Genomic DNA, 15,859 nt, shown 5'->3' with positions numbered 1-15,859 from the left:
TAGGAAGAGTTCAAATCTGGCATCAAACACTTGTTAGCTATGGAATCTTGGGCAAGTCGCTGAACTTTGTGTGCCTCACTTTGCTTATTTGTCAAATAAAGTGGAGAATGAAATGGCAAACTACTTTAGCAGCATTACCAAGTTTGTTGTTATTCAGTTAATCCTTTTGCCAAATGGATATTAAACTCAGTTATCTTCATTAGGAGATGGTCTGCAAGTACTGCCAGTGTCCTCTAAATTTCAGTGCCCTCAGAGAGCAGAGCTGATCATGATTAACTTATATGAGTCTTTAAAATGCTAAACTTTTAACAAAAGTGACAAATCTCAAAGTAAACAAGTTCAGGCAATTGTGGGGGAATACTTTGGGCTGTGTTCCTTAAGTCATATATCAATTATATTCAGGTGGCCATATATTTCATTTATATATATGACCAGGCCTGCCTCAGGCAGTGTAATTCTGTAAGAAAATGTCCTTTCAGGAAAAAAAAATATATATTATTACTGTAGTTACATGCAACTCTCACCATTAAAAGCCTCTGTCCTCCCAAGAAACAATCTGTTCTCATCAAAGTAGTCTGCTGAGCGGTTAGGGATCTGCAAGACTGAGCTAATTCCACTGTTTCTGTTGATCCCCCACTGGTAACTACTATCAATAATTCCCTAAAGCATTCCTGAGGCTCATCTGGGGAGCACTCCAGGAGAAGGCTCAGTGATTGTTACACTTCAGGAAAGATGGAGAGAGAGACTTCAGCCCTGATTGCTTTCCTGGGCTTCTTTATTATTTACTGAGCTTCTTAGTGTACACAAACAATCCTGGTCTTATCAGGCAATAGCAGATCCCTAGAGCCTTTTATCATTGCAGACATGATTTTGAATATTTTCTCCATAAGTTGACAGCATACAAAATGAAGTCAGACTCTTTAAAGGGAAATGAAGCAATTGGAATGTCAATTTTATTTAGTAATATATTGTAAAAAATAAGGAAGCTACTCTGTAGATTGACAAAATCCATCAAAATCTTAAAGACAAAACAGAATCACCTAAGGAAATACATATATGCAGATCTAGCTTTTAGTTATGGGCAGTTGAAGAAAAAGGAAAAATCATGTTGACAGTCAGAAGTTGTATAATGATTTGCTACATCTGTAATTGTCAGACTGATCAACTCTGTAGAGAGAGAGAGGATGAATCAGTTGGTCATAGGCTAAGTGGTCATGTCATATTTTCCCGCTTCTTTTTCAGGGAGCCCTTTAACTTCCTCCAAAGACTGTCTTTTCTTTTCAACTTTTTTCCCATCAGAGATGGCATAGATTCTTTCTTGCGGATTTCTCTCACTAAACCATAAAAAACATCATCAACATAGAAGCGAAGAGCTGCTGATGTCTCAAAGAACGCACAGGTGTATTCTCGTGCAAGACTCAAGCCTTCTTCAGTGGATACCTAAGGCAAAAAAGGCAATGAATTATTATTATTATTATTATTATTATTATTATTATTATTATTATTATTATTAAGCAACATAGATCTTCATGACTTTTCTTAATGAAGGGTTTAATTTGAGCCATAGCATGTTTAAATTTGTGAAAAAGGAGGTTAAGTATATAGATTCACTGGTTATTTTTGAGTTACCAGAACATTATTGTATTATCTTAGGTAAATAACTATCATTAAAGGCTTCAGTTTCTTTTCCTGTAAAATGAATTATTTGGACTCAGTGATCTTTAAGGTAGTATCTCAGCTTTAAATCCTATGAATCCATCACACAAGAGATCACCCACTATTTCATTTTATGGATGAGGAAATAAATATAGACCCATAAAAATGAACTGATTGGTTCCACAGTTCCACAATTTAGCAAGTGAGTGGATACAGAAATAGAAACCAACTCTCAACTTCAATTACAGTACTATTTTCACTGAATCACATTTAAGTGGCTTTTAACATTCAAGTCTTTTTCAGCCACTTACATTCTGCTACCTGATGTACTTCCAGTTTGCAGACTAATAATTTGTTCAGTCATTCTAGAAACCTTCAAGTTTCTTCTGCTCTGCCTTTTTTGTTACTACATTGGAGGAAGATCAGAACATGCAGTAATGTAGTCTTTTAATTCCTCCTACCTTTGCCTCTTCCTATTTATTGTTTTGTTCATCAGTTATGTCCTTCTCTTCATGAAGCCATTTGGGGTTTTCTTGGCAAAGATCTTGGAGTGGTTTGTCGTTTCTTTCTCAAGATCATTTTATAGATAATGGAACTGAGGCAAACAAGGTGAAGTGGACTGGCCAAGGGTCAAAAAGCTAGTGTCTGAATCCAGATTTGAATTCGGGTCCTCCTACTCTAGACCTAACACTGTATCTACTGAGCCGAATCGTTCAACTTCTTCACACTAAGTCTATGCTAACACCCTAGACTGTCCTTTCTAAATAGAACTCTCATACTTTACTAATGGCTGGAAAATTATTTACAAATTCATTTTGGGACAACTAGGTGGCACAATTGATAGAATACTGGTTTTGAAGTAGAGAAAATCTGAGTTCAAATAAAGCTTTGCACATGTATTAACTGTACACACTGAGAAAAGTACTTTAGTATTGTTTGCTTCAATTTCCTCATCTGTAAAATATGGAGACTAGTAGTACCTACTTCTCAGGGTTATTGGAGGATCAAATGATTTAATAATTATGAAATTCTTTGTATAGTGCTTGGTATATAATAATTACTACATAATGGTAGCTATTCTTATTCTTATTGTTATTATTAAATTAGTTTGGGGGCAGCTAGGTAGAATGGAAGTAGACCAATAGATCTGGAGTTAGGAAGACTTGAGTTAAAATACAATCTCAGACATTGATTACTTAAGTAGTCCTGAGTAAATTACTTGACTTCTGTTTGCCTCAGTTCACTCAGTTCTAAAAAGGATGATATAATAGCATCTATCTCAAAGGTTGTTGTATGTTTGGTAATATTTATAAAGCATTTTGCATAGTACCAAGCTCTACTTAATCCCCATTTCTCTATCCTAACATCACAACTGCAACAAATAAATTCAAAGTCAAGCTTTAGTAACTCTTTATTATACATTCTCTTATTTGTTATTTATTTTTTCCTGCTAGTGAAGTCCCTCACTTTAATTCTCCTGGTATTATTGTCTAGCTAACCAATAAGTTTGTATTACAAAAGTTTAATCTTTCTTCCAAACTCAGATTTCCTGTTTCATTAAATTCTTGTTTTGGGGAGTGAGATGGGCATACCCAGGACTCATGGCAATATTAATATTGTGAAGTATATAATGAAAATATTATTAGCTCTATTTAGAGAAAGAAAAACTAAGGTTTAGCATATTTATATTACTGTGGCCCAGAACCACACAGTAATTGCCTAGCAAGGTCTCCAGTCTAGGTCCTCTAAATCCAGAAGCTTATTCCTTTGACCTAAAAAAAATCCCTCCTATCCCCAATGATAAGTGACTGTTTTTTTTTTTTTTTCTTTTTAAGGTTCACAAGAGCCTTTCTGTCTTAAGAACCTTCTCATTTAACTTTGCTATCCAAAGAGGACTTCTCACAAGCAATTATCACACAAAATGTAACAGAATCAGGAATAAGATTCACAGAATTGGAAGATAACTTCAAGATTCCTTAGATTAACTTTTGTCTTTTAAAGGTAAAAAGTTGTGGTACATGACGTTTAAACATTTTTCTTTAATGGACCAAAGAATCCTTAAACTTTGGAAATGGAAATTCATTGAAGAACTAGATAAGAATCCTGGGCAAATTAAAGCCAGGGACTTCAGTATGAGGAGAAATTAGTACCAAATAAGTGAATTTTTAAGTGACAGAGTTTATAGAAGAATATTTATTACAGACCTAGACCCTTGGATTCCTATTCAACAGTAATGGAATTTTAGGATTAGGAGGGACTTCAGAGTTATTTTACTCCAAACCATACTTTTTAAATATGACAAAAATTGAAGTCCTTAGAAAGGAGGCAGCTATCCAAACTTAGAGACTGAGTCTGTTGACAGAGATAATCTAAGACATCTTCCAGGTTCAAGGCTCTTTCAACAATCTAATGATGCTTTGATATCTATAACTATATTGATTCTTAGAGATGTTTCAGGTACATTGAAGCTTCTAAAAAGACCACTTAAAGGATTGTAAGCATAATTAATAGCATAATAAACAGAACTTATTTAATGTGTACTGGTAAGTAATACAAGTATATATATATATCCTCATTTTGCAGATGGAGAAACAGACTTGGAGAGTATTAAGTATTTTGGAGATGGAAACAGGGCTATTAAGTCTCTGAACTGGAGACACTAATTATATATATATGGCTTTAACATTTAGAAAAAATGTAGTTCGCAATAATATTAGGAGTTTAGTGAATATATTATGATACCTATTGTAGAGGTAGAGAAACTGAGGCTTAGAAAGTCTAAAGTATTTCCACAAGGCCACACAGCTTACAAGTATCTAAGGAGAGACTCAAATACAGGTTTTCTGCTTGCCTACCTAATGCCTTTTCATTATACAACAAAGATAAAGCCCAATCTTACTGTCTTTCTGCTGTGCCTCTTCCTCCTCCTCCCCCCACCCCCCCAAAAAAAAAAGTCCTGATAAGAGATAGGGAAATTTTGATGAGGCAAGAGTACCATTTCCTTAATATAAGTGACCTTTCATGAGGAGGAAAAACACCATGGCATCTACCAATTACTCCCTGAAATGCCATTACCCATCTGCCAGAGGAGATCTAAGAATAAAGACACAGATGCATGGGGATGAGAGGACTGCTGGGGCAGAACTGCAAAAAGAGGCCATTTCAGCCTTGGCCCCATCTGCCAGTGGGAGTCTTTGAGCATGTCCAGCAATTAAATCATGATTCTATACAATCTGTTGACTTTTGAAGCTTTCACTATTATTTTTATAAATTAATAGCTTTTACCTGAAGATTATTAATATGATTAAACTACACAAAAGTGGGCACATGTATAAATGTGCATACACATACATAGAAATAAATACACACACATGCAAACACCTTTAACAATTTTTCAAAAGAACATTGTGTTAATGACAATGGCCTAGTAAGCTTTATCATATTTTGTGACAAAGGAAAATCCGTATATTGATGGGGCAAATAAAGAGAGATTGCCAGAAAGATAGGATTTTCTTTTCAAAGGAAGTTATGCAAGCAGTTATTTCTCTCAGCTGAGCTTACTGAACTCTGTTAAGAAACTTGATACATTATAAGGACACTCTTTGAGATCTCTAGTAATTTTGATTGTATTTCTATGCTCCATGTATTTTCATTAAGGGTTTCTTCCTGTTGATGAGAATCACAGTGGAATCCATACTGGATTTGGAGATTTAATGATCTAAAACTTTTCATTTACTTACATATCAGAAGACTTGTTATCCTGAATTCTTAGTTATATTTATTTTGAAAAAGAATAAGAGCTATTTGATGCCTGAAGTACATGAAAATTTATACCTTTTCCCTTTACCAGTTCCTGGGATAGTACTATGTCTTCATTTTTGGTTATCTTTTATCAAAAACATTAAGCTTTTGAAAAGTTAATTCTTCAGTTATTGGCTAATTACACAAAAGATTTGATCTCAATTCAACATTTAATATGCACCTCCTTGGTACTAATTAAGGGTAAATGTGGGCAATGAGGTAGAATACAAAGATTAAATAAGATCTTGGTTCAGAAGATGTGTCACAAGCACAAATAACTGCACTTAATGAGAAGTTCCAATAGAGTGTTACCTTAGGTATGAAGAGCAAAAAGGAATCAGACTGCTTGATTGTATGAATTTATTCAGAATATGCTTAGCCTTTGATGAAAATTAGAAGTGAATGCTCACAAGCAGTAATTTTTCATGTAAAATTCTATCTTTTCAAAAGTTTAATTTACATGGTAACTTTTATATTGTGAAATTACTTGTATAGGAAAGCTTTATGCGTTCAAGTATTTTGCATGATGTCTGATGTGATCATTAACAAAAGTTGCAATGAAGTAGTAGTTATGATCATATCCCTCTTGCAATCTAAAAACAACTGGAATTTTCTGTTCTGCACAGGCAGCTATAAAGTTATCAGGAAGTAACTGCCCATCTTTAAGGAACTGGTCATCCTTTCCTTGATCAATTAATATGTCCAACTTAGAATCTGGATAAGACTTCACAAGATGAGTAGCATCATATGCCTCCCACTTACTTTTATCTAATACTAAATATCCACTGAAGGCCTTTTTACCCCAGGGTAAAAATGGAAAAGGTCTTATGGAAAAGAAATCATTTTAACTAGATTTTAAAAGTTGTGTTAAACAATGTGTGTGTGTGTGGTGTGTGTGTGTATATTTTGGATGGAGAGGGATTTAAAGTACAAGTAAATAGCATAAGCAAAGAAAACAAGAAAGCAAAGGAAGTTTTTTATAGAAGATAAATATGAAATCAAGTCACAAAAACAGGGTAACAACAGATTGTGATTGTAGACCTTGAATGACGTGTATATAGTCTAACACAGCTTCACTATGCATGTGACAGAGGAGCTTTCCTCTGTATAACGCTTCATTTGTAATCAATGGATTATCTATCACTCATGAGAAAAGTGGAGGGCTTTGCCGTAATATTTTCCTTACATATCTTTCATAGATCTTCATGTTTCATAGATAAAACACTTCTTTTTTGCTGACTTGGCAGAGAGACTACAAATTAAACCATTTCCCCAATAACTCAAGACATTTTTCAACTTTCACTTTTTAAATTTCCAGGAAATCAAAGAAACAAACTGCTTTTCTACCATCCTTTTAATTTCTAAAGCTATCATTTATGTAAATTCTCTTCAAAACATTCAAATCAAGGGATACACACACACACAAATACACAAAGATATTTTTATGTCCTTACCATGAAAATCATGAATCTCTTCTCTTTCTTCCCCCTCCCACCCCCAACTTCAGCTTTATCCCCAGTCTTTTTACTCACAACCCATTTTTGGCCAAAAACTTTTTACATGACCCCAAGTTTATGGTACATAAAATAGGTATACAAACCAAACAATTATTGATAACAAATCATAATTTGAAATCCCCTCATTCAGCTATGAGATCCCATAGACAGAAAGGATGAATAGGACATAGATCCTTAATAGGATAGCAAAAAAATTGTTACTGTTTTCTCCTCTTCATTGTTTGCTCAAACACCTGGATATGTCTTTCCTAAATATAGCAACATCTTTATGTGGATCTCCAGTTCAAAGCAGCACTCTTAGTTTCTTCACTTTTATATTTTGATTTTTCATCATCTTCTAAGACATCTGGAAAAGCTATGCAATCTTCCTATAGCATTTTCTTGAAATATTTCCAATGCTCAGAGGAAAGAATAAGCTGAGGAGGGGCAACCCTTATCATAAGATTAAGATATGTGCTCTCACCTATAGACTGAAAGGGGAAGTTTGAGGGCAAAGAGGTTGTGATTGCAAAAGAACTATTACAGAAGAATAGGTAAGTAGTTTTTCAAGACCTTTGTTAGACAGGTGGCCATTATAACAAAGAGGTACATATTTGGAAGGTAGTGTGGAGACATAATTGATGAGATTTGGTGACAAATAATGTTGTAGGAGGTAAAAGAAAAGGAAATATGAAACATGGCACCAAAGAGAACTTAAATTTACTGATAAAAATGAAACTTGAGATTCAGAAAATACAGTAAGTCTATAAAATTAAAGTAAAAAAAATAAAAATTAAAGTAAAAATTAAGGTAAAATAAAAAAGTAAAGTAAAATGAAAGTAAAAAAAAATAAAATTCAGGTAATGACTTGTATAACACAATGCTTCACAGAATAGTTAAGCATAAAGTGCACCTGATTTTGAATAAGAAAAGTTGGATTTCAGTCCTGGTTTTGACACATTCCAGATATGTGATCATGTTTAGCTTATATAACTGATCTATGCTTTAGCTTTATTATCTATGTTAATATTTGAACTAACAAAAAATAATGCTTTCACTAAAGAGAGATATAGCCAAGATGGCAGAATAAAGACAGGAAGCTGCTCAAGCTCTCTCCGTTTCTCCCTTGAAAATCACATGAAACCAAGCCTTTAGATAGTCTATAGACTGAAAAAACTTGAAGAAAAGCCATTCTCACTAAGTGAAAAGAGTGTTCAACCCAGATCAGATAGACTCTGGGAAAGCCAGTGAGAGGGTCTTAATCACAGCAAATCAGCTATTGAAAAGCTCAATCCTGGCTCAGTATAAAACCAAATCAGTGGGGCAGCTTCCAGTTCCAGCTCTGAAGGAAAACTTTGGGAAACCAGGCAGATTCATGAACAGAGCAGATAAAGCCACTCCCTACAAATGCAAGGAACCCCTGTACTCAAAGCCAAGACTCAGAGTTGCAGAGCAAGATTGGGACATCATCACCTTTATCCTAGGAGCAGAGCTTCATCTTAAAGTAAAAAAAAAAAAAAAAAAAAAAAAAAAAAAAAAAAAAAAAAAAAAAAGAGCAAATGCCAAAAGAAAAGGAAAGAAAATGAGCAAGAAACAGAAAAGAACTTTGACCATAGAAAGCTACTATGGTGACAAGGAAGACAAAAACCCAAACTCAGAGGAGGACAGAATGTCTACAGAAGAAATCTCCAAGAGTGAGATAAATTGGTCTCAAGTCCAAAGAGCCTTCTTGGAACTGTTCAGAAAAGACTTCAAAAGGCAAATAAGAGAGGTAGTAGGAAAAAAATGAGAAAAGAAATGAGAAGTATCTATGAGAAAGTCAACAGTTTGGAAAAGGAAGGGGAAAAATTATCTGAAGAAACAGCTCCTTAAATAGTAGAATAAACAAAGTGGAAAAAGAGATACAAAAGCTAACTGAAAAAAAAATTACAAATTAAAAACTAGAATAAGGCAAATGGAAACTAATGACTGTAAGACAGCAAGAATCAATCAAACAAACTAAAAGGAATTAAAAAAATGGAAGAAAATATAAAACACCTCATTGGCAAAACAACCAACCTGGAAAATAAATCCAGAAGAGATAACTTAAAAATTATTGGCCTACCTGAAGCCTATGACCAAAAAAAGTGCCGAGAGAGAATTCTACAAGATGTCATTAAGGAAAACTGCCCCAATATTCTAGAAACAGAAGGGAAAACACTCATTGAAAGAATCTATTGATCACCTCTGAAAAGAGTTTACACAAGGAAAAGCTTAAGGAACGTTGTTGGGAAACACCAAAACTATGATCTCAATGAAAAAATACTGTAAGCTTCCAGAGAAAAAGACTGCAAATATCAAGGAGCAACCATTAGGATTACCCAAGATCTAGCAATTTCTACACTAAAGGACAAGACGGGCCTGGCTATTCTAGAAGATAAAGGACCTGGAATTACAACTAAGAATTAGCTACCCAATAAGGTTCAGCAAAATCTTTCAGGGGAAAAGATGGGACTTCAATGAAGCAAGAAACTTTAAGTCATTTCAATTGAAAAAATCAGAACTAAACAGAAAATTCAATCTACAAACACAGAACTCAAGGGAACCAAAGAAAAGTAAACAGGGGGAAAATAAACATACATACATATACAGACACATGCACATACACATACAAACACACATATATATCCCTAGGTGGAAAAAACAACTTTTTTATTGTTTTCTATAACTTTTAAGAACTGTACCTGATATTGAGACAGACAAAGGTGGGCATTGAATGGATTTGAGGTAATGGTTGTGAATAGACTCTGATGTGATGACATTAAAGAAAAAGACATTAAGGGGTGAAAATGTTCTACAAAAGAGAAAAGGGAAGGTATAATGGGAAACAATTAGTTCACACCAAAAGTCAGAAATAGTAAATGCTTCCTTTTCAGACCACAATGAAATAAAAATTATATTCAATAAAGGGCCAATTGAAAGTTAAATATCTAATTCTAAATAATGAATGGGTCAAACAGCGAATCATAGAAACAATCCATAATTTCATTGAAGAAAATCACAATAATGAGACAAAATACCAAAACCTATAAGATGCCACCAAAACAGTCTGTAGGAGAAATTTTATGTCTCTAAATAGCTTCATAAATAAAATAGAGAAAGAAAAGTTCAATCAATTAGGGATGCACCTAAAAAAGGCAGAAAATGAGCAAATTAAAAACTACCAATTAAATACCAAATTAGAAATTTGGAAACTTAAAGGAGAGACTAATAAAATAGAGATTAAGAAAACTATTGAACTAATAAAAAAACTGAGTTGATTTTATGAAAAACCTAAAAAAGATAGATAAACCTTTGATTAATTTGATCTGAAAAAGAAAAGAAAAAAATCACCAGCATCAAAAATGAAAGGAGTAAACTCACCACTAATGAAAAAGAATTAAAGCAATAATTAGAAGTTATTTTGCACAACTCTATGGCAGCCAGTCTGATAATCTAATCAAAATGGATGAATATTTACAAAAATATATGTTTCCCATGTTAACAGAAGAAGAAATAAATTACTTAAATAGTCTCAGTTTAGAAAAAGAAATTGAACAAATTATCAATGAATTCCCTAAGAAAAAATCTCCAGGGCCATATGATTCACAAGTGAATTCTATCGAAAATTTAAAGAAAAATTAATTCTAATACTTTATAAATTATTTATAAAAATAGGTAAAAAAGGAATCCTGTCAAATTATTTTTACAACACAGGTATGCAACACATACCTAAACCAGGAAAGATAAAAACAAAGAAAGAAAATTACAGACCAAACTCCTTAATTAATATTGATGCAAAAATCTTAAATAAAATACTATCAAAGAGATTACAGCAATTTATCATCATGATAATACACTATGACCAAGGAGGATTTATACCAGGAATGCAAGCTGATTGAATATCAGGAAAGTTATTACCATCAATGACCACATCAATAACAAAACCATCAAAAATTATGTGATCATATCAATAGATGCAGAAAAAACTTTTGACAAAATACAGTACCCATTCCTATTAAAAACAATAGAGAGCATAAGGATAAAGAGAGCTTTCCTCAAAATACTATAAGTAGTATCTACCTAAAACCTACAGTAAGCATTGTTTGTAATGGAGAGAATCTGGATTCATTTCCAATAAGATTAGGGGTGAAAAAAGGAATGCCCATATCAGCACTATTATTTGACATTGTAGTAGAAATGTCGGGTTAACAATAATAAAAGAAAAATGAAATTAAAGGAATTACAATAGGCAATGAGGAAATAAAACTATCATTCTTTGCAGATGATATGATGATATACTTAGAGAATCCTAGAAAACCATCCAAAAACTTATTGGAAACAATTCAAAGCTTTAGCAAAGTTGAAGGACATAAAATAAACTCACAGAAATCATCAGCATTTCTATATATTACTGACAAATCCCATAATCAAGAGATAGAAAGAGAAATTCCATTTAAAATTGCTGTAGACAAAATAAAATACTTGGGGGGTTAGGTCTATCTGCCAAGACAAACCCAAAAACTATATGAACATAGTTACAAAACACTTTTTATAAAAATAAAATCCTATCTAAACAACTGGGAAAAAATCAATTGCTCAAGAAGGCCAAGCTAATATAATAAAAATGAAAATTCTGTCAAAATTGGTCTACTTGTTCAGTGCAATACAAAGTGCCAAAACATTATTTTATAGGACTAGAAAATATAATAGAACAACAGAATGTCAAAAATATCAAAGTAATTAATTAAAAAACTCCAAAGAATGTGGCTTAGTAGTCCCAGACTTTAAACTATATTATAAAGCAGCAGTCATTAAAACCATTTGCTATTGGCTAAGAAATAGAGTGGTAGATTAGTGGAATAGATTAAATACACATGACACAATAATCAAGGCATATAGCAATCTAGTATCTAATAAAGCCACAAACTCCAGTTTCTGGAATAAGAACTCAGTATTTGACAAAAATTGTTGCAATATCTGGGAAAGACTTATATCTCACACCCCATACCAAAATAAAGTCCAAAGTAATACCTGATTTGAGCATAAAGGTTGATACCAAAAAAAAAAAAAAAATTTAGGAGAACCAAGGATAATTTACCTACCAGATCTTTGGAAAAGAAGAACTAGGCAAAGTATCTCTGATAAAGGTCTCATCCCCCCCCCCCCCCCCACACACACACACAAAGTATATAAGGAAATGTCAAATTTATAAGAATACAAGTCATTTCCCAACTGCTAAATGGTCAAGAAATATGAACAATTTTCAGATGATGAAATTAAAGCCATTTATAATTATGTGAAAAAATGCATTAAATCATTATTGAAACGAGAAATGTAAATTAAAACAACTGTAAGGTACCATCTCATACCTCTCAGATTGACTAAGATGACAGGAAAAAATAATGATAAATATTGTAGTGGCTGTGGGAAAACTGGGACACTAATGCGTTATTGGTGGAATTGCAAAATGATCCAACCATTCTGGAAAACAATCTGGAACTATGCCCAAAGGTCTATAAAACTGTGCATAACCTTTTTACCCAGCAGAGCCATTACTAGGCCTGGACCTCAAGGAAATCCTAAAGGAGGGAAAAGAACCCACATGTGCAAAAATGTTTGTAGCAGCTCTTTTTGTAGTAACAAAGAATTGGAAAAGGAGTGGATTCCATTAATTGGTGAATGGCTGAACAAGCTGTGGTACATGAAGATAATGAAATATTATTGTTCTATGAAAATGATGAATAAGCTGATTATAGAAAAGTCTAGAAAGATTTACATGAATTGATGCTGAGTGAAATGAGCAGAACCAGGAATACATTGTACACAATAACAGCAAGGATGTGTGATGACCAGCTATAAAAGGTTAAGTGATTGCATGATCCAAACAATCCCAATAGATTTTGGACAGAAAATGCCATCTGCATGTTGAAAAAGATTATAGGAGGCTAAATGTAAATCAACACATGCAATATTCACTTCCTTTTTCTGCTTTTTAATCTCTCCCAGGATTTTTCCCTTTTGCTTTGATTTCTCTCTCCCAACATGATTCCTATAGCAATGTGTATTAAAGATAAATAAACTACCAAAAATATTCTAACTACCTATATGTCTGAGTCATGCAATTCATTAACTTTGGGGTGATACAAATGTGTTATTATTAAATATAATCATAAAGGATGAGTACAAAGCTTTTTTGTTTAATATATTTTAATACTTATATGATTTTTTTCTCTTTTGCTTAGCCAATCCAGATTATTTCCACTATAGGCATGAATAAATTCTACAATATTTATGACAAATGATCTTTTAAGCACCTTTTAAATATCTTGTGGGGAGCTAGGTGGTACAGTAAATGATGTGTTAGGGAAGTCAGGGAACTTATATGAGGAAACATAATGAGTTAGGGAAGCTCATGTTCCTGAGTTCAAATCTGTCCTCAGACACTTAACTAGATGTGACCCTGGCAAATCACTTAACCCTATTTGCCACAGTTTCTTCATCATAAAGTGAGATGATTGCAAATCATGTTAAATTTTTAAATTTTTTTGTCAATATAACTCCAAATGGAATCATAAAGATTCAGATATATCTGAAAAATGGCTGAAAAACAACAAAAGCAAAGATCTCATATTCTATTTTGAACAGCTTTAATTGTTAAGAAGTTTTTCTTCCTACTGAGATGAAATCTTCCCCCAAAACAGTATTTTTCATCCATTGGTCAATATCATCTTTGGGCTTAAAGAACAGTTCTAATTTCTCTTCCACGTGAAGCTTTTTAGTTGCTTGAAAATGTCATGTTCTCCTTGCCCCCAAAACAATTTGCTCCTTGTTTCTCCTTATACCTTTTGCTTTTCAGACTAAGCATCTCAAGTTTCTTTAATTGGTTCTCTTGTAGCACGTATGTGTGTATAATATATATATATATGTAGGAGATATTTTAATGTGCTTTATTATCCTTTCCTCCATAACTTCCTTAAGTCTAACAATCGATGGATCTATAATTGTAGTATTTATTAATTTCTGAAATAAAAACACTGAAAATTGAAAAATTTACTTTCACCAGCTGGTTAAAGCTGGCTGTAGCACATCTTTGGAGATACTACCATCTTCTGAACAAGCTTTAACTTGTCCATGCCCTACTAAATTTGTTCCCAAGAAATCTACACAACATTCAAGATTTGTTATAACAACAACAGAGGACATTATTGGTGAAAATATTGAACAAAATGGCCAAGGACCGAGCCTGAGTCAATCTAAAAGAATATGCTTATCTGGCTGGTAGAGATTTTTTCCAATTAAAAATCATTTCATTCATGAGCCAGTAAATAAAGGAGTATACACTTTAGGAGGAGATCCAAAGATATCAGTACTGCTGTTGAATAAACTGGATGGACACTAAGTAGTATCAAGAAAAATGAATAAAGAAGAGAAAATTGAGAATTCCAAAGACTAAAGTGTTTGAGATGGGATTTGAAACCGGATCACCAAGTGACTAGGTCAGTGGTTATTCCAGTATATCAAACTGTTTCATCAATACAACTTCCAGTTTTACATTTCTACAAATTAAGGCTCAGACAAGTATAAAGACTTGCCCATGGTCATATAGTCAGTAGCAGGATACTGCTAATACAAGCCTTCTGAAACTAAATTTAAAGTCAAAGGCTAGTGTTCTCTTTCACACTTTGCTTTAAAAAGGATTTCAAAGAGGCAATGGGCATCAGAATTAGTAAAAATGACTATAATGTAATCATATATATGATACAGAATAGAATATATAATAAAAATGGAAAAGAAGGCATAAGGATGTTGAAATAAAAAGTTGAGCAGTCTCATAACAGATGGTCCATGTCATAGTATATGTTGATTTCTGTAGCATGATTTTTAAAAAAAATTATACAAACTTCCTATTTTCCTCTATCACAAATAGTTCCTCTGTTTCTTGTTGTTATTGGTGATGTTTATGACAATTTTTAGTAAGCTGCCGTTATGATGTAGGCATATTGACATGGAACATATAGCAAAAGTGCGGTTCTGAGATCAGCCATCAGGATAAGCTCTATGTTGGGCACTTAGTGTGTCTAAATGATTCCTATTAACCTAGTGCTAATTTTTTGTCTTTACAATGGAGTAAGTAGCGAGTGACATTCATATCCAGAGGATAGAGTAAAGAAACAGTTTTATGAAACTGCGTTTTAGATTTAAATGCAAAATGATCAATTCATCAGTTAGCAAATGTTTAGTATATACTATATAAAAAGCACTGGATTCTACTTCTTTTGTTTCACATGCTGTTCTGGAGAGATAGTGATTAACAAAGGGAAAAGCAAGAGATAAACACTATGTATTTACATGGACTTTCTGAGCTATGGCAACAGAAATGGCTCTAGGGCAGAGGGTTTAGGATGCTTTATTCAATGGAATATTTAAAGCCCCCAAGGGCTTTTGCTTTCCATCAGAGAAAATCTGGTGAGTTAGTTGGGGGTAGGAAGAGGAGGAGAGGAAGAGTAAAGGGTGAAGGTTGCCATAGCAGCCAGTATTTGAGGCAGAGGTAAAAAGGTTAATACTGAAACCCTTCCCAATAGCAAGTGAAGTCTGAAATAATTTTTGTTTCTTTTATCTTGAGTATTCCAAATTTAATTAATATTATATATGTGTATATATATAGTCAGAGTCAGATGGTTATAGATATAGATTTAGTAAAATTATAAGTATACATTAGAATTATAGGATTTGAAAGCTGGAAGAGCCCTTAGAGATGATTAAATGTGATAACCTCATTTCTAAGACAATGAAACAGAGCTCTGAAAAGGTTATATGAGTTGCCCAGTTTACATAGCTAGTTATTAGTTGGACCAAAAATAGAATCTAAGTCTGTTTGGACTCAG

At 33.2% G+C, this 15,859-nt stretch overlaps 1 protein-coding gene across 1 annotated transcript in view; it reads right to left on the bottom strand.

Annotated features, from left to right (window-relative positions):
- Positions 1–931: 931 nt before the first annotated feature.
- RIT2 (Ras like without CAAX 2) overlaps positions 932–15,859 on the bottom strand; it is a 552,797-nt gene continuing 537,869 nt past the window's right edge. The window contains exon 5 of the mRNA XM_051969691.1: positions 932–1,440. Within this exon, the coding sequence (XP_051825651.1) occupies positions 1,213–1,440 (228 nt within the window). The 3' untranslated portion in view covers positions 932–1,212. The remainder of the gene's footprint in view (positions 1,441–15,859) is intronic.

Source organism: Antechinus flavipes, chromosome 1 (genome assembly GCF_016432865.1).
Source record: "Antechinus flavipes isolate AdamAnt ecotype Samford, QLD, Australia chromosome 1, AdamAnt_v2, whole genome shotgun sequence".
Classification (NCBI taxonomy): domain Eukaryota; kingdom Metazoa; phylum Chordata; class Mammalia; order Dasyuromorphia; family Dasyuridae; genus Antechinus; species Antechinus flavipes.
The sequence above is the reverse complement of the archived record's forward strand: the minus strand, read 5'-3'. Positions and strand labels throughout refer to the sequence as shown.